The sequence below is a fragment of the Priceomyces carsonii genome (assembly GCF_900007245.1).
Source record: "Priceomyces carsonii strain CBS4050 genome assembly, scaffold: Debaryomyces_carsonii_scaffold_1, whole genome shotgun sequence".
In the NCBI taxonomy this organism is placed as follows: domain Eukaryota; kingdom Fungi; phylum Ascomycota; class Pichiomycetes; order Serinales; family Debaryomycetaceae; genus Priceomyces; species Priceomyces carsonii.
Window position 1 is genome coordinate 1,083,938 of NW_026946674.1, and position 24,739 is coordinate 1,108,676.

A 24,739-nucleotide genomic window follows, 5' to 3' on the forward strand; every position below is an offset into this window, starting at 1 on the left:
TGTAAACGCAGAGGCATGATATTAGCTACTCTTTATTTGCTGTTATTTTTCTCGTGCGTAATTGGGACAAGGACCGCTCACCAGGATTACATCTCTGTGTTTCAACTTGATGCAAGGGATCGAAGCCCAATTAAGATAGTTGAAGAGAATGCTGCTGTAGCTTACTTGGGGGATACATTCGATATATCTGATTTTTATTCCTTGGGAAAGGGCAGTGATAGCATTGTGAATTTTATTGATGAGCAGAAGGATTTGATAGAAGGCGGAAGCTCTGAGAAACCTAAAATGATCGTTTTGGTCAATGGTGCAGAGGAGCCGGAAACATTTATTGAGAACAGGATTCCGTCTTTTAAGGTTCAAGGAAAAGCTGGAAGCTTAACTCATGGTATCTTCAGTAAATTTCCAAGGCAGTTTATGGCTTTAAGATCAAAAGACTATAATCTTGATGCTTTGACTGACGAAATGAAGCTATTATACTTGAAAGGTGAAAATAGTGACAAATTAATCAGGCATTTTCACTTCTTCAATGAAAACTTGATATCTATATGGAAAAATTTCAAGTCAAATGTCATTGGCTCTTTCAAAGGAACTGCTGATGAAGAGATAGTTGTAAGTAGAGGAAGTAAATTGGACATGTCAACTTTAAATGTCATCAATGACAGGCTCTTTATCAATGAGTTGTCTCAGTTGGTTCATTTGAATCAGGAGGAAGCGAAGAAAGGAAATTTAATTTTCTTCAACTCTAATTCTTTGTTATCTATACACAGAATGATTGGGTCTGAATCAAGTACCTACAAGTTCGCTAGAAAAGTCCTTTCTAACTTTCTAATTAAGTTGCAAGACAAGTACGAGATTATAGTTGTTTCCATTCCAGTTGGAACTGCTCAACCGTATCACTCAAACATTTCCAAGAGAAATAAAGAGTTGGCGGACCTTTTTAAGATCAGCGATTATTCGAAGAGGTCCGTAACTTCAAATTCATGTTTTGGATCTGAGGAGGCCTGTCAAGCAAGTACTTCGAATTGTAACAGTCATGGTGTATGCTCAAAGGTGAAGGCGAAATGCTGGACCTGTTTGTGCTCTCCTACTTTCAATAAGACTACATCAAAGACTACCAAATGGTCGGGCACGGATTGTAGCAAAAAAGATATATCCGTCGAAGCAAATCTATTCTTATGGTCACTGTTGGCATTGGCTATCTTCTTTGTTGGTGGGATCAAATTACTAATTGACGTAGGTAATGAACCTTTACCTGGGGTGTTGGATGCCGCTACAAGCTCTAAAAAGTCTTCGTAAACACAATATAGTGCCTTCATAAATACAATATAGCTCTCTTAGAATATGAAAGTGGATTCGAAGTAGCATCTCTATGCAAATTTCTCTTTACTCTTTAATATTAGGAGAACGATAAATCGCCTATCTGCCGAGAAATCTTCATATCGAGCTTAGAGGGCACACTTCTTCAGAACGACCGAAAAGTCAAAAATAAATAATATTGGACGGCAAATAAACATCTGAATTATAACAAAAGAGTGCTGCTTTTCGATTATATTTGTTTCTATCTAAAGCCGGTTCTCAAAATGAAGTTTTTAAGGAAGCCCTTGGTTACCGCATTCACGTTCATTGCGATTACATGTGTAATATTCTTCATGAGCAGCTCGTCGAACGAAAGACCTTTAAGCATGACAGTGCCCGTGGATTCGAAGTACACGAAACAAGACATATCTGGAGCTATTGCGCAAACTAAAGCAAATGGGAAACAGATTAATTTCGAATCAAAACATGGTGAAAAAAGTGGGGATACGATAAATCATCCGTATGGTCAGGATATTGAATCAGCACAGATTAATGATATAAGTACTACACCAAATGATTTGGAATACACAGATACACCCTTTATGCCTAAGATGGCTAACGAAACCTTAAAAGCACAGCTAGGAAATTCTGCGTGGAGGTTATTCCATACGATCTTAGCTAGATATCCAGACAAACCTTCAATTCAGGAACAGACTACTTTGAACCAATATATTCATCTATTTGCCCAGGTTTATCCATGTGGTGATTGTGCAAGGCACTTTCAGATTCTCTTGAAAAAATACCCTCCCCAGGTCAAGTCTAGGAAAACCGCGGCGTTGTGGGGATGTGATATACATAACAAAGTGAACGCCAGATTGGATAAGCCAGATTATGACTGTACGACTATTTTAGAAGACTACGACTGCGGTTGTGGCGATGATGAGAAAGAAGTTGACACCACTCTTTCGAACGAAAGTATGGATAATTTGAGAAATATTAAAATTGATGAGAAAGAAGATTTGCAACTTGGTGGCTAGAGTCTTTTATATTTAATATGAACACGAAGGTAAATGTATATTAACCTAATAAACTTAAACTATTGTGCAGCATCCAATACCTGTAGAAGATGTTGCTCGTCTCATATTTTTGAAATTTTCATATCTTTGAAATCTGTTCAGCTCTGGTGGTAACTTCCATACTTGAGGGATAAGGTAATCAGGAGTCTCTTGAATGTAATCCATAATTCTTTAATGTTAGTAACTATGTGTGTTTCGGTTCCTTTTTTTTTTACTTACAAGTAACAAGCATTTGAAGCTGTAATTCTTTCCCTTTTCAAAGATTCTCTTAATCTGAGGTTTAGTTCTTGTATCCTCTTAAGTTTAATCTGAGATATTCTTATTGTTACTTCCTGTTGTTCGTTATTCATCTTTAGGTCAGAGTTATATGCTTCATTTAATAGCTGAGAGTATTTTTTTCATTTTTTGCAATTATCCCTAAATTTGAGAATGCCGCATTACATATTAACACATTTAAATGTTACTTCAAACTTAAGATTAATATAGTCCCATAAATCATGAATTAAACTTACAAAGCTTAAAGGTTAAGCACAATTCATATAATTATTGACGAGTTACCGAACTACAGTTTTTTTTATACATATTCTTGCAATACTCGTTCTTTCATTCTTTGATCATTCCAATCTCAAAAAATGCCGCAACCTCTTAGCGACACCAAAGCTAATTAATAAACTATCATACTTTTAAACTTCTTTGAATCTATGTGATCTGTTCATGTCATGAAAAATATAAAGATGATACAGATTGATATGACGGTCGCTAGTATTAGTGTATCTCGCTTCCTCCTTGTATTGATTTTTGAGATTATGACATTGATACCCGGTATAGTCTGAAGTGTACTCAACATTCTTGTTTGAGCATTTGCTAAATATTGCCTTTGATTTAAAATTTCATCTCTTGTCTGGTAGGCCAGATTTAGAAGTCTATCAGCAAAAGAGTTTGCGTTATCAACTCTGAGGCTCTCCTCCAAAACATAATCATTGGCATTCAATTGGTTACTATAGTCACTGTTAGTCACTCTTTGCTTATGTGCATTTATATCTGACCTCACTGAGAACAATAGATTCGTTCTGTTCCTCTCTTCGTCTATGGCAGATTCAATCTTCAAATATGATCTTTTATGCTCATTCAAAATCTCTTTATGCCTTTGCAATTGCTGCAACTTGGAAGTTGACAAGTCTGCATCTGAATCCGATATCCTGTTAAGCTTATTTATGATCAAATCTCTTCGTTCAAGTATTTGTTTTATTGATTCGTGAAGCTCGATTTCTTCTTCATCAGGGCTTGTAGAATTATTCAAATTTTGAAACTTTGAGTATCTAGATAGTAAAGCATCTGTCTGCTTCTCCAAGTTTAGAGCCTGTGATCTTATCTGTGAGAATGTAGATGAAGACATGCTAAATTACGTTACTGCTTAACTGCTCGCCGCTCAAGAACAACATGTAGATATGTCATTTTGATTCTTAATATACAGTCTCGAATGAGATTGCATTAATTGCTGCTGATTAACCAGAGAGAATAAAGGAAAAGATATAGATTACATGAAGATGAAACTGCCTTCTTCCTTTGAATTGCACGAAATAGCACCAACACCTATAAATTTAAGTTTAGAGGAGCAAATTCCTTCAAGCGAAACCAACGTTTCACCTTTCTTGAAAAAATTACTACTGTACTTGCTAAAAATTCAAAAATATAGTGCCTATACGTTTACAGGGTTTTTAGGATTACATTTGACATCGGTGGTTATTGTCCCAGGATTGTTTGCTCCACTTTCGATAGCCCAAGATGTTTTCGAAATGAGTAGAGCAGTTTATCAATCGGTTCCAAATTTTGAGAATATAGCGATCATAGGATCAAGTATGTTGCATGTCATTTCGGGAATTGGAATCCGATTAATTCGAGCCAAGTTAAGACAAAATAAGACACATAAGAATCCTGCTGTCATGGAGCCTATTATTACTGACACAGAAAGAGATGATATTGGTTTAGGTGGAATTACAGCCTTGATTGGATTGGGATATAAGAAGTCATGGATAGCTACGAAGTTTCCTACTTTGACACCTTTATCATTTTCAGGCTACTGTTTACTACCATTAGTGGGATATCATTTCTTCAAATTTAGATATTTGCCTGTATCAATCGATGGTGATTCTTCCCTAATAAATCTAGAGTATATTTCATACTACTTAACACATTCATCGTTGAAAAATCTTGGGAACAGAATAAATTACTTCATGATAGTTATGCTTCTCTGGGTCATGTCGTATCATTCAGTAAGTGGGCTTTTGAAGTATAACAAGAAATACAGTTTAACAGCAAAAAAATGTGGCTATGTTATTATTAATAGTATAACGGTGGTTGGTTTATTGAGTCTTTCGAGATTCAGAGGACTTACGGTTGATTCGAGCGGATACTTCGCAAAACAGTTTATTAAGTACTTGAAGGCATCTCCTATATAACCGATTTAACTAATTGGCAAATACAAATTTCGCACGCTATACAAACGCTCTGAAATTCAGAATAAATATTTCAATCGCAACTTCTTTGTTAAAATCCTAAAGTTGTGATCTCTTACCCTTGAATTGAACGGGTATGCTAAATGCTCCTGTCAAGCAACGGACATACCATGTCTCGTAGCATTATAATGCGTCCTTCACGATAATATAGTCAAATGTGACGACCTAAACAGTAGCGGTACTATGCTCGTGAGAAACGGCATCGGGACCTAAAGTAGGCTTAGTAGATTTCTTTGATCTGTAGTCTTTAACAGCACTCTTAATGGCATCCTCAGCTAACATAGAGCAGTGCAATTTAACTGGTGGCAACGATAATTCCTTTGCTATAGCAGTATTCTTAATTTTCAATGCTTCTTCCAAAGTTTTGCCTTTAACTAATTCTGTGACATATGATGAGCTTGCGATAGCAGAGCCACAACCAAAAGTTTTGAATTTGACATCCTTTATAACACCTGTGTCTTTATCTACTTGAATCTGCAATCTCATGACGTCTCCGCATGCTGGCGCGCCTACTAAACCAGTTCCAACATCTGCATCAGTTTTATCTAACGTTCCCACGTTCCTCGGATTGCTATAATGATCAATGACTTTCTCATGATAAGACTTCTTGCTGATTCTAGGGACAGCGACAGCACCAGCTGGCTGCATGCTTGACCTCAAGACAGCTCTTGAAATTTGAGGAGTTGCCATCTTGGCACTCATAGCAGACACTCTTAAAAATGATCTAGACAACATTGTATTTGAATCAATAATCTAACTTTGTTTTCTTAACTATGAATTTAAATATGTTTTTGATTGATTGCTTTATAGTTGCCGACTAAATTGAATAACTGAAAAGGATGAGCTTAATATATTTCAAGTGCGTGCTGAATGACGAGAACTATATATCTGATTAATTTGATCATCCTTCCTACATAAAATCCGTGCCGGCTCCGGAGGTTGACCGGAAACAGTAATTACGTAAGTGCTTATATAATATATTAGAAATGACGGCTTTTTCATAGGCAATATCGATAAAGAAGGGGAGACGACTGAGGGGAGAAAGTCGTCAGTGAATAAAATTGGCTATTGTCTCTCATAAGAATGTGTCTCAGCTTTCGCATAGTCAATAAGCTAGCAACATCGTCAACTAGTAAATTGGTTACGATATTAACCCGCCTAACTTCCCATGAACGGCTGGGACAGTCGAGAGAGCCACTGTATTTTAAATATATCACGTGGTCTAAATCGGGGAGAACGGTCATCGTGGCCATGAGCGTTCTCAAGAGACTTGAATCTTTTGACGTTTACACTACCTCCCCCCTTTTCTGAGCTCAGCATAGGTAATTATCTTCAAAACAATAGGTTTAAATAAGTTACTCCGTACAGCTCCTGGGATTGTATTGTAAATTAAACGAGCCTCTGACAGGCAGGTACTGCCCATACAGTTACCCTGCATCAATCTTAGAATATCGGCTGAAGCGGACTGATAAACAAGAATAAGTTTGCAAGGAGGCAAGATACTAGAATAGAGTGAAGTCGTGTCAAGCAATCTTCCTTTCTCTAAGAGGTTGCTTGTTGTTTGTCGGACCCCTTTCACCCTGTAGACAAACGTATATTCATAAGCAAAGAATATAACTTTGAGCACGTGATACGATTATAATTAGAGACTCTAAAATATAGTCAACAAAATAGAGAGTAAACATTTTCATAATTATAAGGACGCACTTGGTGTCGTTGCTGTTCATGTTGTGTATCCTGGTCCATTAAGCATTTAAAATATTCCGAGAAGTTCCAGTGCTTTGATTTATTGACAATTAAGATCGAACCAACGATACATTCACCAAGAACAAATATGACAGACTCATTTGGGCAAACTAAATTAGGGGCACCTAGTGGTTCTGAATATGATACGGGCGTTTCAAATGGGGATGTGGACTGGTTATTTCGAGGCAAGTCCAAAAAATTGACAAAAAAAATGAACTCTACTGTGGTAGACAAAGAAAAGAAACTGGGGGACAATGAAAAGTCAAGAGAGGAGAAAAAGTCTGAAGACAAGCAAAATGATCAATCCACATCAGAAGTCAAGATGCCTTTGAATATGGGGAGGTCTCAAGACTCTAGCAAGGCACCAAAAGAAAAGGAACCTGCTACAGAGAAATATGGTAAGTCTAATAAGACTACTAATCTAAACCGACAAAAGGATACCAGTAGTGCTAAAGAAACACTCCACAACACTATCCCACATGATAATATAGATGCGGCGAACAATGAGAAATCTAATTTGACATCTAATGATAAATTTTCTATGTTAGATAAGTTCAGGCTTGGAAGGACCAGATCTTCGTCGACATCCAGCGTAAATGCTGATGCAGGTGATCCATTACTGAGCAAGTCAGGCCGCCAATTACAGAACACGCAGCAGCCACAGCAAGAAAAACACTTAAATCATGAACATGTATCTCAGGAATCGTCAAGCGCTAGACGAAGAAGCAGCTTAGGCTTTGGAAGTGACAGATCTAACCCATCATCTGAGGGTGAAGTATCTCCAGGTGTATCGAGATCAAATTCTTCTGGTGGTAAAACTAGATCCTTGCTAAGTTCAATATCGTCCAAGTTTAAATCTAACGGAGACTCTTCGGCGTCTACTGTAAATAGTGCATCAAATCAGACGCCGCATACGCCAAAGTTTAATCCTCACTTGATCGGCTCGGGCTCTACACCATCCCACAATCAGGATTTAGCTACCGTTATGAACAGGCCACCGTCAGGTGTGGGTATTCCATCAAGCGGAAAGAGAAGGAATTCTTCTGGTGGAAAAAGCTCCTCCAGTCCTGATGCTTCACTAGATAAAGAGAAGGGTAAATTTTTTAGAAGAGAGTCTGTCTCCAGTGGAAAGTCACAAAACAGCCGTGTTGTCTTGAATAAGAACAGCAAGAGAGACAAAATACCTATTAAAGAGTTGGACAATTTGAATTTGCGTAGAGTTAATTTCGCGATTGATAAGTTGTTAGAAGATCCACAACAGCAAATTCCATCTAGACGGCCAAAAAAAGGAAATGTTTTAATACCGGATGATATTTTAGCTCCCTCTCCGAGGTTGTGTCAGGGTATATCTTCGAGCGATGGTAGCAAAATGAATTCGGGGAGTGAGAATAAATATTCCGAGAAGGAATTACAAGCTGCTCTTGAATCACACAAACGTGCTCTCATAGAAGCAGATAAACATGCTCAAGAAGCTCACCTATCTGCGAATCGCATAGCTCAGGAAGTAAGGCTGTTCAGGTGTAAGAGTGGGTCATTAAAATCCCAAAATGGAGGAGAAGATTTTGAGAACGAAGCTGATTACGACGATGCACCTGGAACTCTAGCACATGATGTTGCTGATATCGAAATTGATAAGCCATTACATACTCATGAAAACTATTTCGAAAACTCTGAAGAACCTGAAGAGGAAAATATAGACAATATCACTTTAGAGTCGATATATACCAGATGCTGTCACTTGAGGGAAATTTTACCTATTCCAGCAACTTTGAAGCAACTCAAGAATAAGTCAAAGCCTTTGCAAGTATTGAAGCTATTGAATCCGAAGCCAACTTTGATAGATGCGTTGTCTTTTAGTGACTTTATTGCCATAACTCCCATTTACACTGTCATTTTTGATAATGTGACCGTGACAACTGAAATGTTGATGCATTTTTTGTCATCGCTTGTTAATAACACAACTTTAGAGAAACTTTCATTAAGAAATGTGGCAATAGATGAAATAGGATGGAAATATTTATGCAAGTTTTTGTCAAAAAATAAAACCATAAAGAAATTGGACATTTCTCAACAAAGAATAAAATCTGACACGAAGGCTAATTCTGTGAGATCTTCGATGAATTGGGACCTTTTTATTGAATCATTAATTATAAGAGGAGGTATAGAAGAATTAGTTATCAATGGCTGTAAACTTTCGGATGAAGCCTTCAAGTCTTTGATCGAAAGAGCAGTCAAATTATCAACGTATCGCTTGGGAATTGCTTCTACGGAATTGAACTTAAGCAAAGCAAAAATTGTCGCTGAGTGGATAACAGAGCCAGACTCAAAGTGCGTTGGTGTCGATCTTGCATTCAACGATTTGACTAAAGGGCAATTGAGGCCATTTATTGAACCGTTTAACAAAGGAAAACTGAAACTCTTATTTTTTTCGCTCAATTCCACACATTTATCTGACGTCGAAGAAGCTTCACAAATGATTGAGGCATTATCACACGTTAAGACACTAAGATTTTTAGACTTGAGTTCTTTGCCCCAGTTGTTTCCTTCAATAATCTCAAGTTTGAATAAATATTTACCACGCTTTGAGTCTTTGAAGAGAATTCATTTCGACTTAAATGAACTAAGCTCCCAGTCCATCGTGGCAATAGCCGATATCTTACCGAAAATCAAGACATTGGTTCACGTATCATTTCTAGGAAATCGAGATTTAAGTAATACTGCTGCAGCTACTTTATATACTGCAGTGAAACTCTCAGACTCTATCTTCGCTTTAGATTTGGATTATGATTTAATAAGTGATGATTTAGCACAAAGAATCGCATTCTATTTGATGAGAAACATGGACAAGACTTTGAACTCTGAGATAAATTACCTGGCCAATCATGACAACGAAGAGGAATTAATGTATGATGGATCCTTGTTGATGGAGACTGCCGAAAAATTGTTGAGCGAAAACGACAAGAGTAAGGATAAAAAAGAGGACTTAAAGCTTCAAAAAATCTTGACTAATGCCATGATGGAGAGGGGCCGTGCTGTTCGTAAAGATATTCATAAAATAATTGATAGTCTATTTGAGAGGAGGAATCAAGGAACCCTTTCGTTAGAAGGCAAAGAGAACTTATTAAGACTTTGTTTGCTAGATGCTTCTCTTGAAAAGGTCGTCCATACCTTCGAGGAACAAGCAAAATTGAAAGGTTTTTTTTCAAGCTCGCAGAAAACAGAATCTACATCCTCCTCAAGTAATGCTGATCAGTCTAGACCCGAAATTAAAACACCTTTATCAAGGGAAAGCTTGCATCAAAGTTCTAACGAATTGATAACGGCTGGGCATATTTTATCGCCTCGCAGCACCACATTTTCTCTGCAATCTCTTGCACCACCCACAGAACAAAATTTCCAGCCACATCAAGTTGTTATTGATTCAATGTCTGATGGTAAGGATATTCCTATCGACAATTTAACAGGTAGACCTGTTTTGATGAGATCCAGTTCACATGCTTCCTCTCATGCAAAGGAACAAGAAATGGAAGAAGGTGAGCTTCACAGATGGGGATTTTTCATTCAACAAAGGAATAACAGTAGTACCGATTTAAATACGAACAGAGATAATACTCAATCACAGATGAGTAAAAAACCGCTGAGCGTAATTTCAGATACTCCTGAAAAGCAGGCGAAAGACATCCCCCATCTTCCTGTTCTTCCTTCTGGTTCCGAACTTAGAGATGCAATAATTGCTGCGAAAGGTATCGAATCAGTTACCGATTTGATAGACAAAATAAACAATAACAGAGTTAGTATAGACAAGATCTACAACATTCCTGAAAAGCCTTCCAAAAAAGAGAGTAGCATCTCTTCTCCAAATGACGATAAAAACCATTCAACAAATAGTGATGAAGACGATAATATATCCATAGACTCTGAATACGATGGCGGTGATGATGCAATGAACGCAGTTGTTGATGAAGCATACGATAAGATTTTGAACGATGCGCAAAGAGTAAGGTCTAATAAGTAGAAGATTACATATATGATTCAAAAAATACGAGAGGATTTTTACTCTTTACAAAAACAAGTCTAATTCTGTAAGTTTATATTATCTTAAAAAGGTATATACTTTCAAGGGAATGAAATGTGTAACTTACTTGGATTCCTGGAATTCGGCAATTTTCTTGGCAATTTTTGCATCCTTCTCCTCCTTGGACAATTTGGTCTGTCTGTACTTTTTAGAGTTAGCTGCATATTGCTCTTTGGTGTACTTTTTCTCAGTTGGTTTGAACGATGGATCAGCCCTAATAGCCTCGTGAGCTTCAGTGTAAATATCTTCGATATCTTCAGCTTCGACTTCGTCATCAATGTATGACTTGAACAATGTTCTGTACTTTTCTTCATCATCGTCCATCAATTCTTCGATATATTCAGCAACGTGACCACCAAAGATGTACTTTCTCAATAATTCTGCATCCAACTCTTCAGATTCAATATCCCAACCAGGGAATCTATTTGGAGAGTGAGGAATATACAAACCACCATCAGAAGCACCCTTTAAAGCACCAAAGATTCTAGCACCGGTAGTGGTTCTTTGCAATCCGATATCCAAGAAAACCTTGAATGGCCTTGGACCATCTTCGACAGCCTCAGTTAATTCGAATTCACCTTCAACTTCTTCAACACCTTTATAGGTCTCATCCAAGCCTAATTTTTGCAAAGCTCTTCTGGCAACCAATAAACCGACAGCGTATGCTGCTGACCAGTTAGTCAAACCATGCTTGATACCATATCTTGGCAACTCATGAGCGTAAGCAGAAGTAAAAACAACATCACCAGTAATCTGAGAGGAGATGATTTGAGCAATGATGTCCTTGTTTGTGAATCTAACAACTAATCTGTACTTTGGTGTGTTGTACTTAGCTTTGTGTTGAGTGATTAATCTCTTTCTTTGGTAGTAGTCAGTTTTACCTTCCTGTCTTCTACGGAAAGGAGTTTGAAAACGTGAGTGGTAAGAAGAGGACTTCAAAACTTTTTGAAATGGCATTTTTGTTTGCAATCTTTAATTGAGTATGAAGAAGTATATTTAATTCAATCTTTTTAAAAGTGAAAATTTTTCAAGCTTGACTGTCCTCAAAAAAAAAAAAAAATTTTTTTACTAGTCGGTAGTGTGCACGACCTTAATTTGCAAAAAGTCAATTCTCATAGAAGAAAGCCTTATGCTTCAATAGATGTGCCTATTTAACTTATCTGTAACAGTTTCTAAGGAGAGAAAAAGAAAGCAGTTATCTTTAACATTCTTTAAGTATCAAAATGCCTAAAAGTGGCAGATCATATCAGTAAAAGATAAAAAAAAAAGCTTTGTATGATTCCGCCCAGGATCGAACTGGGGACGTTCTGCGTGTTAAGCAGATGCCATAACCAACTAGACCACGGAACCATATTTTTCTTTTTGAAATCGATCACTACAGTTAAACTCAATGCGAAATCAAGATTGTTGCAAAATTATATGGGAGCAAGTTCAGTCCTCAGGTAATACATTCTACCAGCAAAATTAGATAGTAGTACATATCACATAAGCAGAAGTTCTCAATAAGAATCACGTAAATACGACAGTAACTCTTAAGTTGAATATGTACGAACATATCTGACTAATTAATATGAAAATAAATGAGAAAAATGAATAACACAGAAGATACAAAATAACGAGGGTTATATGTAAATTGATATTAACGAAGAAAAACTAGCAATTTCGTTTTGAAGAAACATTAGAGTGGCATACAAAAGTTCTGTGAGTGAAGAGAAATTGAAGTTGTGCATAAATATCACTATATTAGTAGCATTACTTATAACTGTGCAAGCTGCTGTTATATGCCTCGACTAGACCACAGTACGACTTCTTTGATGAAATCAAATGTCTTACAAATTGATTGACTGCCAAATATCAGGACAAGAATAAGCAGTGGCACAGAAGTAGCTGTATTTATAAAAACTTATTAATTAGTAGTTCAGCTGAGCCCGATTGAAATATTATTGATCAGTGGTTTGCCTGCTATGGTTGCATTTTGGCAGATACCAGTTCACGAAACACGTATATACCAACGTCGTTTATATTATTACTGTGATAATATCCTTTCATTAGACTATGATAGACTTCGGTATTTTGATTATAGGGATGTGGTGTCTTGATGCTACAGTGGACTACCGCATGGCTGGAATTTGAAGCTGAGTGCAGCTTCATGCACTAAATAATCACGTAAGACATAAATATAAACTACTACCATATGTATAGAGAGTGGACCTCAGTCTCCCTTATATATATTAGTATTTTGCACACGTCTGATACGTCCCCTTCCATTTCTTAGCTGAGCCCACTTATATAAGAAACTACGTTTAGCACGGTAAATAAATTCAGAATCCTAATTACCTTTTCAACGATTTAAGAATGAGAGCCTCATTTCATATTATAAGTCCTATTTTTCGAAATACATGCTGCACAATCGCTTTAGTATAATACATTCACCAAGAGATTGTCCGAAGGCTCACCACGAACAAGTATTTTAAAAATGTGTGCTATCTTCTTCGAATTATTGACACACATCTATGTTGGTTATGGTTATTGTTTTACTACTTGATTAATAACGAACCGTTCAAATGTATATATGTAAATATTACATAAGCTCAGTGACGAGGTAATCGGTAAAAATGTTTAGCTTGGAACCTGAACCGATGAAATAGTTTAGAGAATCGTTATGAAACCTCATGTATCGAATGACTTATTTATGTTATCATATTCGTACATTTCTGCTAAGTTGGCTCGCCATATAATTATAGGTAGGGATGCCGCTTTTAAGACCGATATCTTATCTCTTTTCCGTAGTCGCGTTGAAAGGAAAACCACTTTAATAACAATTATCAGCGGTTCATTAGAAGTAAGCGTTTGTTGTAAATGAGTCCTTTCAAGCCAGCTATCAGGTCCCTTTTGGATACTGATTTATATAAGTTATCTATGCATGCGGCGGTCCATCAACACTTTCCCGATGTTCCTGTAACTTATAAGTATACCAACAGAACTCCGTCGATGATTCTCAACAAGGAAGCTGTGGAGTGGCTCAAGCGTCAAGTACAATGCTTAGGGGACTTGAGATTTCTGACCGAAGAAATTGAATATTTAAAGATTACCCTCCCACAAATGCCGAAGTCTTATTTTGATTATTTGAAAACATTTAAATTGGTTCCTAGTGAGCAAATACGATACACGAATGAAGACAATTTGAAGGACTTTGATATCGAAATTTCCGGTACTTGGCAGGACACTATTCTATATGAAATTCCCATTCTAGCATTAGTTTCGGAAGCTTATTTCAAGTTCGTGGATAAGGACTGGAACTATGATGGCCAGTCAGAATTGGCAGCAAGCAAATGCAACGAATTCGTGAAATACGAATGCAAGTTTAGCGAATTCGGGACAAGAAGAAGGAGATCTTTTAAGACACAAGACATTGTTATCAAAGCTATAAAGGATTACATTTCAAAACATCCCGATTCTTCCAAATTTATTTTAGGGACTTCTAACGTACTATTAGCTAAAAGATACAGCTTGGATCCAATTGGCACTGTTGCTCATGAATGGTTTATGGGAATTGCTTCAATCACTCAAGATTATAAAAATGCCAATAAAATAGCCATGGATTACTGGTTATCAACTTTCGGAACAAAATATGCTGGGCTCGCCTTAACTGATACGTTTGGTTCAGATTCTTATTTGAAGGTTTTTAAAAAACCGTATACAGATTACTATGCGGGAGTCAGACAAGATTCTGGAGACCCAGAACTCTATGCTGAGAGAATCAGTAAACATTTTGATAGCCTAGGTTATCCAAAGTTCTCAAAAGTGATTTGTTTTAGTGACTCCTTGAACCTTGAAAAATGTGAAAAGTATAAGAAGAAGGCAGATTCCTTGGGCTTGTTATCATCATTCGGAGTAGGTACGTTTTTCACTAACGATTTCAAATCTTCCTCTGAACCCCATTTCAAATCTGAGCCCCTCAACATTGTCATTAAATTAAGTCTGGCAAACGGGGAGCCCTCAATTAAGATAAGTGATAATGTTGGTAAAAATATGGGTGATGCAAAAGTTGTAGCTAGGGTAAAAAAGGAGTTGGGCTACGAAGAGAATGAGTGGAAAGAAGGAGACGAAGCACATAGATGGTAGTTCAATAGTTGCCATTTAAGCATTGAGATCAGTTTTCTCTATTGGTAGTGTCTTTACCTATAAATTTCTATATTGGCTCATGGAATGACAATAATATATTTATTTCTTACTTCATCTTGTAACTGTAACGTAAACAATGCAGCTAAACTATGATAACTTGGTCAACGTCATAAATGTAGCCAATGGTTCTGAAAGGAATTTGGACCAAAAAAGGGCCGAGTCTCAATTGAAGTTGTGGGAGTCAGAAAGAGGGTATCATTATCTATTGCAAGATGTGTATTTGGCAGTCGATTTACCATTGCAGGTTAGATGGTTGGCCATCATTTGCTTTAAAAATGGTATCGATAAGTATTGGAGATCTTCTAGGCCAAATGCAATCAGCAGGGAAGAAAAGGTACAGATAAGAAGTCGAATATTCCAATTGTTGCATGAACAAAGTGGTCAATTGACAATGCAGAATGCGCATGCGGTTGCTAGGATGGTAAGGTTCGATTTTCCAACGGAGTACCCGTCCTTATTTGACGATATAAGTAGAATATTGGACGATCTTATCTTCAAGGAGAATGACTTAGTGTCCGTTAACAACTTGTTGATAATTTTAAATCAGATTATTAAAACCCTAGCACTGATTCGCATTGGAAGAGCGAAACATGCAATGCAGAGTAAATCACCTGTTATAGTATCTATCTTAATTCGGTCATATTTGAAATTTTTTAGGGAGTGGACGAGCAGGCTAGATCTCAGTCTTATGGAAATTTGTTATTTATGTTTGAAAACTTTGAGGAGAATTATACCAGAAGGATTCGAATACCCCCATAAGAACCAAGATGTTGTAGAATTTTTTAAAATCAGTGTGGAACACCTCCAATTTTTGGTTTCAGAGCATGAAAAATATTCCTCCGATTTATTGGAGCGATATGTGAAATGTTATGGAAAGCTTTACTTTAATCTTATAAACAATAATCCGACGAGCTTCGTCTTGTTTCCTTGTGCAAAAGATATAATTTTGACATTCTTGACTCTTTTGGATCAAACTGCAGAAACAGTATACAATAACAATGAAGAAAATGACTTTTGGGAAGCATTAGCATTAAAGGGTTTTTTGATTTTGAAAAAGATCGTGTCATATATTTTTAAAAGGGGAACAATTACGCTAAAAGAAAGAAATATAAAAGAAGATGTGAATGCAGCAGTTCGTACCTTATCTGATGATGTATTTACATCACAAACAATTCAGCATTTATGTGACCTCATAATAAACTGGTATCTTAGATTGCGACCATCCGATCTTGAAAGTTGGCTTTTAGAGCCAGAGGAATGGACCAATGAAGAACTGTCATCTAGTTGGGAGTACCAGATTAGACCTTGTGCGGAAAATTTCTACCAAGACTTGATAAGTTTTTTAAAAGAAGATATCTCTCCCTTTATTTTGAGCAAAATATCAAACGGCTTAATTGAAACTACTTCCTTAAGTGACATTTTGACTAAGGATTCAATTTTGTGTACCTTTCAGCTCTCTTCGAATTCTATTGCTGCGAGTGTCGATTTCGACAAAATATTGAGTGAAGTCCTAATTCCGGAAGGATTAAGAAACGACTTAGTGGAAAACAAAATATTGAAAAGAAGAATCTGTTTGGTCATCGGTGAGTGGGTATCAGTGAAATGTTCGAGAGAAAGTAGAATCGAAATTTATCGATTATTGATCGATTTTTTGAATAATCAGAATACAAGTAATGATAAAGTTGTCGAATTAACTGCAATTCAAACGCTACGCAAAGTCGTTGAAGATTGGGATTTCAATAAACACGACTTTGAGCCCTATTTGAAAGAATTTGTGAAACTAATGCTTCAAATTTTAAATGACATGAGCTTTACTGAGTCAAAACTTTATATTTTAAACACGTTAACTGTTCTTTTGGAGAAAGTTAACCCATTAATCGGTCATCAAATTTTATCTAGTATATTGGAGATCGTTCCCCAGCTATGGGATATGAGCTCCTCCGAAAATGAGCCTATACTTCAAAATTCGTTATTGCGACTTTTGCGGCAACTCGTGATAGCATTGAACGAAAACTCTATCGATACATTCATGATCTCTCTTCCGCTAATACGAAATTGCTGTTCAGAGTCATCTGGCTCCTATGCATTACTTTCAGAAGATGGCTTCGACTTATGGTTGGCTGTATTGCGGTATTTCCCAGCTTCCAAGCCCATAACAAATGAAATTGAACAATTATACAGCTTGATTCCAAATGGAGTAATGAATTCGACTGAAGTCTTACCTACTTTGCTATCAATAATGAGGAGTTATGCTTTACTCGCAAGAGGACTTTTTACGAATGAAGTCACATTAAACCTTTTCCGGATACTATCCGGATATTTACCAAATATGAGGGATGATGCATTTTCCATTTTTATTTCTTTAATGGATATACTTTTTTTGGAAGAAACTGATGATGAAAGATTTGTCAATAACTTACTAAACAGTGGCTTATTAAATGCCCTTTTGAATTTCGTCTTAGATGATGCAATGCCAATAGTTTTGGCAAATAAAGTTTTGGTAGTTCTTGCTAGGCTTGCGACGAATTCGAGCGGTTTATTTATGGAATATTTGGCTCATTTGTCTATCGATCATTTACGTTTTTTTGAATTATGGATGAAATACTACTCTAATAATGGAAATCCTAGGAACAAAAAGATTAATTTGTTAGCGTTCTTATCTTTAGCTTCTTATGGAATTCCAAAGCATAATCAATTTTGGATGGTGAGCTTTCCAGAAGTAATTAAACGGACCTTCTTATTTTTAGAGGAAATACAGGAAGACAATGAAGGTAGATGCCTGGTTTACAACCAGGATTTCATTTACGAAGATATAGATGACTTCCGCTACCTAGATCCTGACATTCAACCGCATGGTGAAAAGCGAAGATATCAAGATTTACTCGATAGACAAGACCCTGTCTATAAGGTTAACTTGAAAAAATACCTTTATGAAATACTTGAAAAGTTAAAGCTGGATATTTCTGAAGCTGATTTCAAGCAATTAATAATGATGAATGACGAATATACTATAGAAAAACTACAAGAATTTACATAGTTCTCTCACTAATAGATCTACAAAATTGGGTATATGCAGTATCGATGATAATCGAACATACGTTTGGTGGCGACAATATTTTATTGATCGTTTGTAAGTAACTCGAAGTGCATCGAGAGATTGAAATCACTTATACTATAATGTTCAGGAATAATTACGATAATGACTCTGTCACTTATTCTCCCACAGGGAGGTTGTTTCAGGTTGAATATGCTTTGGAAGCTATTAAACAAGGCAGCGCAGCTGTTGGTTTAGTATCTAAGAACTACGTTATCTTAGCGGCATTGAAAAGAAATGCTGAGGAATTGGGATCTTATCAAAAGAAGATAACGAAGATTGATGATCATATGGGTGTGGCTCTTGCTGGATTGGCTCCTGATGCAAGAGTTTTATCTAATTATTTGAGGAAGCAAGCAATGTCATCAAAAATGATTTTTAATAGACCACTTCTGACTTCAAAGGCAGTATTGTCAATTGCGGACAAGGCTCAAGAGAATACTCAATCTTATGGAGGGAGACCCTATGGTGTTGGACTTTTGGTGTCTGGTTACGACGACACTGGTGCTCATTTATTCGAGTTCCAGTCGTCAGGATCTGTGTTAGAATACTACGGTGCCGCAATTGGAGCACGATCTCAGGCAGCGAGAACCTACTTAGAAAGAAATTTAGAAACGATTCGTGCTACTGAATCGCTTGAGGAGTCAGTGGTTCATGGTCTAAATGCTTTAAGGGATACACTCTCTCAAGACGTCGAGCTCAACTTTAAAAACACATCGGTAAGCGTGGTTGGAAAAGATACTGAATTCACCATATATGATGATGAAGATGTACAGCAGTGGTTGGATAAATTGGATTCAGTTTCAAATGCCAGAAACAGAGACGATGACGATGACGATGACAATGACGACGATAATGCGGATGCTGCACAATCTGAGGTGAAAGATGAAACAGAGCAAACAGCTTCTACAGAAGATAGGATGGAAACGGATGATTAGTGTCTGATTCTTTGTAGCATAGAGCAAGTTTATACCATATCTTAGATTACTTATGGGGCCGAATAAACATACATTTTAACATGGAAATTATTTCTCTTTATTTTCTTGCAATTGTTGCTGCTTCGTAGCCACTTTTCTAATAGCAGTAAGACAAGCCTTTTGCATTTCGTTTACCTCGTTTGTGATCAATCGAGGATCATGAAATTCTCTACATTCTCTCACATCTTCGATCTTTTTTCTCAAGCTAGTCAACATCAGATTGATCGAGTTTTTGTCTTCAATGTCTATGAGATCTCCAAATTGTATCAAAGCATTCTCGGTATCTGAGCAAACCACGTCCGCTCTTGTTGCATTTTCGATATGCCTTCTGACTTCCTCATCGGCCTTCTTACTTTTTGCACTCTCGCTTATGATTCTATTTACTTCTTCTTCAGATAAGCCGGTCTCGCCTGAGACCTGAATGGTAACTGTGTTGTCTTTGTCATAATACTCCAGGTCTTTGGGATACGGTGTCTTATCAGTTGCTGAGACGCTAATAATTCCGTCTGCATCAATTCCAAATGACACTGCAATTTGGGGAGTTCCCTTAGGTCCAGGAGGAATATTGGATAACTTGAAATTTCCTATTAATTTGTTATCCCTCACTAATGACCTTTCACCTTGATAAACCCTAACCTCTACGCCTGTCTGACCATCCACAGCAGTTGAAAATAATTGCTCTTTCTTTACAGGTACTGGACTATTTCGGGGAATCAAAGGACTAAAAATGCCACCATACGTTTCAATTCCTAAAGATAAAGGAGTCACATCTAAGAGCACGACGTTCTTAATTTGGCCAGATAAAACAGCACCCTGAATAGCTGCACCTAGAGCTACGGCTTCGTCTGGATTAACGGCTGTGCTTGGAGGTTTTCCAAATACTTCTTCTACCACTTTCCGAATCTTAGGCATTCTAGTCATTCCGCCAACAAGTAGAATTTCATCAACATCCTTTGGCTTTAATTCAGCATCCCTGATGCATCTTTTGACGGGTTCGATTGTTCTATTTATCAAGTGTAAAGACATCGTATCAAGCTGATCTTCCGTGAGTTTCATTTTAAAATGTTTATCCTGCGTTACGAACGGGATATTGATCTCACTTTCTTTAACATGCGATAAATCTATTTTAACTTTTTCCGAGGCTTCACGAATCCTCTGCATAGCCATTCGATCACCTCTTATATTGATATCCTTGTTCTCTGTCTCGAGTTCTTTCAAAATAAACTCCATTATTAATCTATCAAAGTCTTCTCCTCCTAAGTGTGTGTCACCATTTGTTGCACGCACTTCAAAAACTCCATCTTCAATATCTAATATTGAAATATCAAAAGTGCCTCCCCCCAAGTCAAATACTGCAACGACGCCATTCCTCTGCTTTTTGTCAACGCCATATGCCAATGCCGCGGCAGTAGGTTCATTTATAACTCTCAAAATTTCGAGGCCCGCAATTTTACCTGCTTCTTTAGTAGCTTGTCTCTGTGAATCATTAAAATAAGCTGGTACTGTTACAACTGCATGTTTTATTGGTTTTTTGTCGGACGATAGATGAAGTTCCGCAATAGATTTCATCTTCTCTAGTATATAGCTTCCTATCTGTGATGGTGACATTTTAACTCCTCCAGTAGTCTCCAACCATGCATCTCCATTTTTGTTCTCGATTATTTTGTAAGGGGTGTTTTTCAAGTCCCTCTGAACTTCTTGATCGCTGAATTTTCTGCCGATTAGTCTTTTGGTGGCAAAAAAAGTATTCTGAGGATTAATGGCGGCCTGTCTCTTAGCTGATAATCCCACTAAACAGTTTAAATTCCCTTTCTTTTCATTGAATGCTACAGTTGAGGGTGTTGTTCTACCACCTTCCTCATTTTCCAAAATTCTAGCATCCTTCCCTTCAACTAAAGCAACGGCAGAATTGGTGGTACCTAAATCAATTCCAATCACTGAATGTTGAAACCTCTTCTGGTACAGGAGCTTACCATTTAAACTTGCTCTTCTTAAATTAAAGAGTGATGTTCGCAACATTTTTTAAGGTAGGTGTAGTATTGTAAGCTCTATTAGTGAATATCCTTGAGCTGCAGTCGGATGAGTGAAGCTGATGGGTATAGTGTTGAGGATATTTTTATATACAGTATAGACAAATGATAGCTATATGCTATCATACTTTAGAAAATGAGGATTCGTGCTAACATTTGCTAAAGTTTTGAAGAAAAGAAAGCCAAACGACTCAATTCCGCACTCCGCTAAGAAGTATTTTATGATTTTCTTCATCGTAAAGCTGTCTAATCCATCTAAAGCAGTTAGAGATTTTACGTCATATACTTCAAACGATTTTGCTAATGTATACACATGGCAATAGGATCTTCTCTCCCCCTTTATCAGATCTAGATTGTACACAACACCCAAGGTATCAAACTTGGGGTGCCATACAAGCATTTCAGAAAATGTGTCAGGTTTTCCATCACCTTGTCCAATTATATCTAAAGAACTTTCCAATGCCTCTTTTAAAGCATACGAAGTTGCAATTTCTTTCAAATTAAAAAAATCGAGAAACAGATTTAATTGTTTCTTTTCCAAGTAATATTTTAGTTTTGCACTGTTGTCCATTATTCTACAGATTATCATAAGATGAATTTGAACAAGAAACCCAGAAAGAGATGGATCCTGGAGCAATGGCTCCGATTTTCTTTCCAAAGTCTCGCAAAATAAATACTTACAAATTGACGCTGCAAGCTTGTAGTCATCGACCTTTATAAAAGAAATATCTCTTTCGAGCCAGTAATCTGGTATGCCGACTCCGGTCTTATTTAAAAGCTTTTCGTGGTAAAAAAGGGTAGACATGGAATCTGCTCCAAAATAATCATTCAAATTGAAGAAATACAGAGCCATTTCTTCGATACTAATCTTCCTAAGAACTAGATTAAACTGATCTCGACCACTATAATTGAAATTTGATCTCAAAAAACGCACTACTTCTCTGAGTCCAAAACTTTGCACCTCATAAAATAATGATTTGTCAACCAACTTTGGCTGAAAATGAAAGTACCATTTATCAACTTGTAAAAAATATTTGGTGATCTTGAGTGAAATCTTTTGCTCTTCCTGTTCCGGTCCAATTCTTATTTTAAAGCTTGACAAGAACTCATCAAGAATCTTTCCGAAAATTGACATCAAAACCAATGGGTGACCCTTCGCTTCACCAGCATATATTCTAGAAATGTAAAAGTCTTCTAAGAAGTAAGAATTGAAATATTTATGGCAATTCTTATGTTCGAAAAACTTCTCTTGGAGTTTAAAGCATGAGCAGCTTAATCTTAGAACTCGTGTAATGAAACGACAAAAGCACGTATTATCTCGAAAAACGATAGATTGGGCTGTACCATCATTTGAAAATTTGATACCAGGAGTCAGCTTATAAATTAACTCTTTAACATAGATTTCTTCATACAAAATTTTTCTTATATGTCGAGTTTTCTCTTTTCGACTTTTGATAAGTCTATGAAAATAATGATCAAAAAAGGACACACCAAACCAAAAGCGTTCAAAAGAACTTATATTATCAATTTCCGTTTTATGTATTAATATTTCTTTCAAGGTCTCCAATCCTATTCTGAAATTTTCACCTATCAATAAATTAGTGAGAAGCGAGGGCTCCATGATATCGACAACTTGAATTCCTTTATCAATATTTTTCCTCAAGTTATAAGTTGACCGTTCCAATAATTTGGCAATAATAGGGACAGTTTCTCTTTTCCCTCCATATTCATCTATGAGTGTTAATACCGTGTCTCTGCCGGCAGCTAAACAATTGTTCAATCCTTTAGCGAATTTGACTTCCTGTCTATTGAAAGATACAGCATGTTGAAACGATGTAGTGACATCGAGTTTGAACGGACAAGTTTCAAGGCTATCCTTCCAACTGTATGCGACCCCTAAATCTGTCCAGTTATTTCGCAAAAGCTTATGCCACATGTAGTTATGTCTTAATTGCAAAAAAATCTGACTAGATGTTTCCCTTAAACTTAAACCATCAGATATGGTTAAGTTTCCAATAATAAAAATTATATACCATACATCCAGAGGTATATCTTCTAACGGCATTTATTCGTCAATTGCATAATATTTGATAATAATTCAAGTTTGTACCTAACAGCTTATGTTTTTATTATTATTCTTCTGTAATTTTTTTTTTCTTTTTGCTCTGTCTGTAGCGTCTCTATATACGGTAATAAATCGAATCTTGTTGAAATGTGAAAAGTTTCGGCAAGAAAGAATGGGCAAAAGAAAAAGAGATTCCAGAAGCTTTCATGCTTACAAGAAAAATAAATCAGGTGGCTTCATCGATCCCAATACTAGTGGTATTTATGCTACTTGTAATAGAGGAAAAGAGAGCCAGTGTAGGAATGAGTTGATGAATTTATTTTCTGAAAAATTTGAGCAATACTATGATATAGATGAAAAAGACTGGAGCTCTGAAGATGATGAGGAGGGAGATTCTATTGAAGCAAAAATTGCAAAAGAAGTGAATGATATTCAAGAAAAGAAGAATTCAAAGAAAGAATATTTTAAACCAATAGACTTAAATTGTGAGTGTCTAGTATTTATCAAGACAAGAAAGCCAGTTGAACCTGAAAAATTTGTTGAATCAATATGTGCTGAAAGTTCAAGTCGTAAATCGAAGTCCACTCGTTATACGCAAAGGTTAACTCCTATAACATTTTCAGTTTCAGCGAATCTCGACGAAGTTAGAAAACTTGCACTTAAAGTATTAGAGCCACATTTTCATGCTAACGAAGATCAGAAACCTTACAAATTTGCCATAAGTTTGTCTAAAAGAAATTTTAACGTCATTCAAAAGATGGATATTATAAAAACAATTGCTGAATGTGTTGGAAGAGAACATGGTCACAAAGTAGATTTGAAACTGTATGACAAGCTTATTTTGGTAGAATGTTACAAAAACAATATCGGAATGAGTGTCGTCAATAACTATGACAGTCTTCAAAAGTTCAATTTACAGCAAATTTTTGAGGAAAGTGAGGTCCATAATATTGAAGCTAGCCTTTCTAGAGTCAGCAAAACTGATGATTAACACTACAGTATAAAACTAGTCTTTTGAAGCCAAAAGACTATAAAATGGATACGTATTCCTTAAAATGTGCAATCTCCTTCCATGCTAACCAATCTGCTTCTTTATTTGGAATAAGTCCCATATTGTATAGTTTCCAGATTCCAACGCCCATGTTGAGCAATTGGCATGTTACAAATAAAATCTTAGTCAATAGTATATCTGGTCCATTGTCCTCTGTCTTTAAGTCCTTAAATGCCGCATTAGTATCTGTGAATATGGCCTTTAGAGGGTTCCAAAATAGCATCAATGTCATCGTAATCGGAATTATTTGCAAAGAATTTCCCGTCATGTAGCTCATTATAAGATTCATTGGTATTGACTTGGCAGGGGAAGTCGCAATTTCCCAAGCCTTTTTCACCTTTAGTTCACTCAATGTTGAATCTTTTTTTTTGGTATCGGTGACACCTAAATTTTTTTTCTTAGTTTTTGTGGTATCAATTTCTTCAAACCCCGGAGGAGGAATCAGGTCTTTCATGGGAGTTCTGGATACTATAAATCTTTCGGCATGCACCAACTCAGAAAGATCTGTTATACCCATTTTGTTGGCGAAAAATTCCTACTCGTTATGTACTAAAAAAAGTTCCTTATAGATCTCAGGAATTTTGGTTACTCCTTCATACAATCTTCGGGACAATTTTACTCAGATAGA

General features: G+C 36.5%; 15 protein-coding genes across 15 annotated transcripts; 8 read left to right on the forward strand and 7 right to left on the reverse strand.

Moving 5' to 3' along the window:
• Positions 1-15: 15 nt before the first annotated feature.
• On the forward strand, positions 16-1,296 carry PRCAT00000596001 (uncharacterized protein; the record flags this gene model as incomplete). Its single annotated transcript, XM_062956132.1, has 1 exon — positions 16-1,296. One exon carries the CDS (start codon positions 16-18, stop codon positions 1,294-1,296), a length of 1,281 nt encoding a protein of 426 aa, XP_062807437.1.
• Positions 1,297-1,580: 284 nt separating this feature from the next.
• PRCAT00000597001 (flavin-linked sulfhydryl oxidase) lies at positions 1,581-2,333 on the forward strand (the record flags this gene model as incomplete). Its single annotated transcript, XM_062956143.1, has 1 exon — positions 1,581-2,333. The coding sequence occupies one exon, from the start codon at positions 1,581-1,583 to the stop codon at positions 2,331-2,333; it is 753 nt and encodes a 250-aa protein (XP_062807438.1).
• Positions 2,334-3,084: 751 nt separating this feature from the next.
• On the reverse strand, positions 3,085-3,768 carry PRCAT00000599001 (uncharacterized protein; the record flags this gene model as incomplete). The annotated part of the gene is made up of 1 exon (XM_062956154.1): positions 3,085-3,768. The coding sequence occupies one exon, from the start codon at positions 3,766-3,768 to the stop codon at positions 3,085-3,087; it is 684 nt and encodes a 227-aa protein (XP_062807439.1).
• A 151-nt stretch (positions 3,769-3,919) lies between these two features.
• PRCAT00000600001 (uncharacterized protein) lies at positions 3,920-4,831 on the forward strand (the record flags this gene model as incomplete). The annotated part of the gene is made up of 1 exon (XM_062956165.1): positions 3,920-4,831. The coding sequence occupies one exon, from the start codon at positions 3,920-3,922 to the stop codon at positions 4,829-4,831; it is 912 nt and encodes a 303-aa protein (XP_062807440.1).
• Positions 4,832-5,053: 222 nt separating this feature from the next.
• ISU1 (iron-binding protein) lies at positions 5,054-5,623 on the reverse strand (the record flags this gene model as incomplete). Its single annotated transcript, XM_062956176.1, has 1 exon — positions 5,054-5,623. One exon carries the CDS (start codon positions 5,621-5,623, stop codon positions 5,054-5,056), a length of 570 nt encoding a protein of 189 aa, XP_062807441.1.
• Positions 5,624-6,722: 1,099 nt separating this feature from the next.
• LPI9 (protein phosphatase regulator) lies at positions 6,723-10,649 on the forward strand (the record flags this gene model as incomplete). The annotated part of the gene is made up of 1 exon (XM_062956187.1): positions 6,723-10,649. The coding sequence occupies one exon, from the start codon at positions 6,723-6,725 to the stop codon at positions 10,647-10,649; it is 3,927 nt and encodes a 1,308-aa protein (XP_062807442.1).
• Positions 10,650-10,772: 123 nt separating this feature from the next.
• RPL5 (60S ribosomal protein uL18) lies at positions 10,773-11,666 on the reverse strand (the record flags this gene model as incomplete). The annotated part of the gene is made up of 1 exon (XM_062956198.1): positions 10,773-11,666. One exon carries the CDS (start codon positions 11,664-11,666, stop codon positions 10,773-10,775), a length of 894 nt encoding a protein of 297 aa, XP_062807443.1.
• Positions 11,667-11,950: 284 nt separating this feature from the next.
• PRCAT00000604001 (uncharacterized protein) lies at positions 11,951-12,061 on the reverse strand (the record flags this gene model as incomplete). Its single annotated transcript, XM_062956209.1, has 1 exon — positions 11,951-12,061. The coding sequence occupies one exon, from the start codon at positions 12,059-12,061 to the stop codon at positions 11,951-11,953; it is 111 nt and encodes a 36-aa protein (XP_062807444.1).
• A 1,507-nt stretch (positions 12,062-13,568) lies between these two features.
• NPT1 (nicotinate phosphoribosyltransferase) lies at positions 13,569-14,834 on the forward strand (the record flags this gene model as incomplete). The annotated part of the gene is made up of 1 exon (XM_062956220.1): positions 13,569-14,834. One exon carries the CDS (start codon positions 13,569-13,571, stop codon positions 14,832-14,834), a length of 1,266 nt encoding a protein of 421 aa, XP_062807445.1.
• A 136-nt stretch (positions 14,835-14,970) lies between these two features.
• Positions 14,971-17,931, forward strand: KAP120 (Kap120p; the record flags this gene model as incomplete). The annotated part of the gene is made up of 1 exon (XM_062956232.1): positions 14,971-17,931. The coding sequence occupies one exon, from the start codon at positions 14,971-14,973 to the stop codon at positions 17,929-17,931; it is 2,961 nt and encodes a 986-aa protein (XP_062807446.1).
• A 140-nt stretch (positions 17,932-18,071) lies between these two features.
• PRE5 (proteasome core particle subunit alpha 6) lies at positions 18,072-18,926 on the forward strand (the record flags this gene model as incomplete). The annotated part of the gene is made up of 1 exon (XM_062956243.1): positions 18,072-18,926. The coding sequence occupies one exon, from the start codon at positions 18,072-18,074 to the stop codon at positions 18,924-18,926; it is 855 nt and encodes a 284-aa protein (XP_062807447.1).
• An 87-nt stretch (positions 18,927-19,013) lies between these two features.
• PRCAT00000608001 (Hsp70 family ATPase) lies at positions 19,014-20,984 on the reverse strand (the record flags this gene model as incomplete). The annotated part of the gene is made up of 1 exon (XM_062956254.1): positions 19,014-20,984. One exon carries the CDS (start codon positions 20,982-20,984, stop codon positions 19,014-19,016), a length of 1,971 nt encoding a protein of 656 aa, XP_062807448.1.
• Positions 20,985-21,107: 123 nt separating this feature from the next.
• Positions 21,108-23,060, reverse strand: PRCAT00000609001 (uncharacterized protein; the record flags this gene model as incomplete). The annotated part of the gene is made up of 1 exon (XM_062956265.1): positions 21,108-23,060. One exon carries the CDS (start codon positions 23,058-23,060, stop codon positions 21,108-21,110), a length of 1,953 nt encoding a protein of 650 aa, XP_062807449.1.
• Positions 23,061-23,232: 172 nt separating this feature from the next.
• On the forward strand, positions 23,233-24,051 carry PRCAT00000610001 (putative tRNA acetyltransferase; the record flags this gene model as incomplete). Its single annotated transcript, XM_062956276.1, has 1 exon — positions 23,233-24,051. The coding sequence occupies one exon, from the start codon at positions 23,233-23,235 to the stop codon at positions 24,049-24,051; it is 819 nt and encodes a 272-aa protein (XP_062807450.1).
• A 37-nt stretch (positions 24,052-24,088) lies between these two features.
• PRCAT00000611001 (chaperone) lies at positions 24,089-24,628 on the reverse strand (the record flags this gene model as incomplete). The annotated part of the gene is made up of 1 exon (XM_062956287.1): positions 24,089-24,628. One exon carries the CDS (start codon positions 24,626-24,628, stop codon positions 24,089-24,091), a length of 540 nt encoding a protein of 179 aa, XP_062807451.1.
• Between the last annotated feature and the right edge of the window lie 111 nt (positions 24,629-24,739).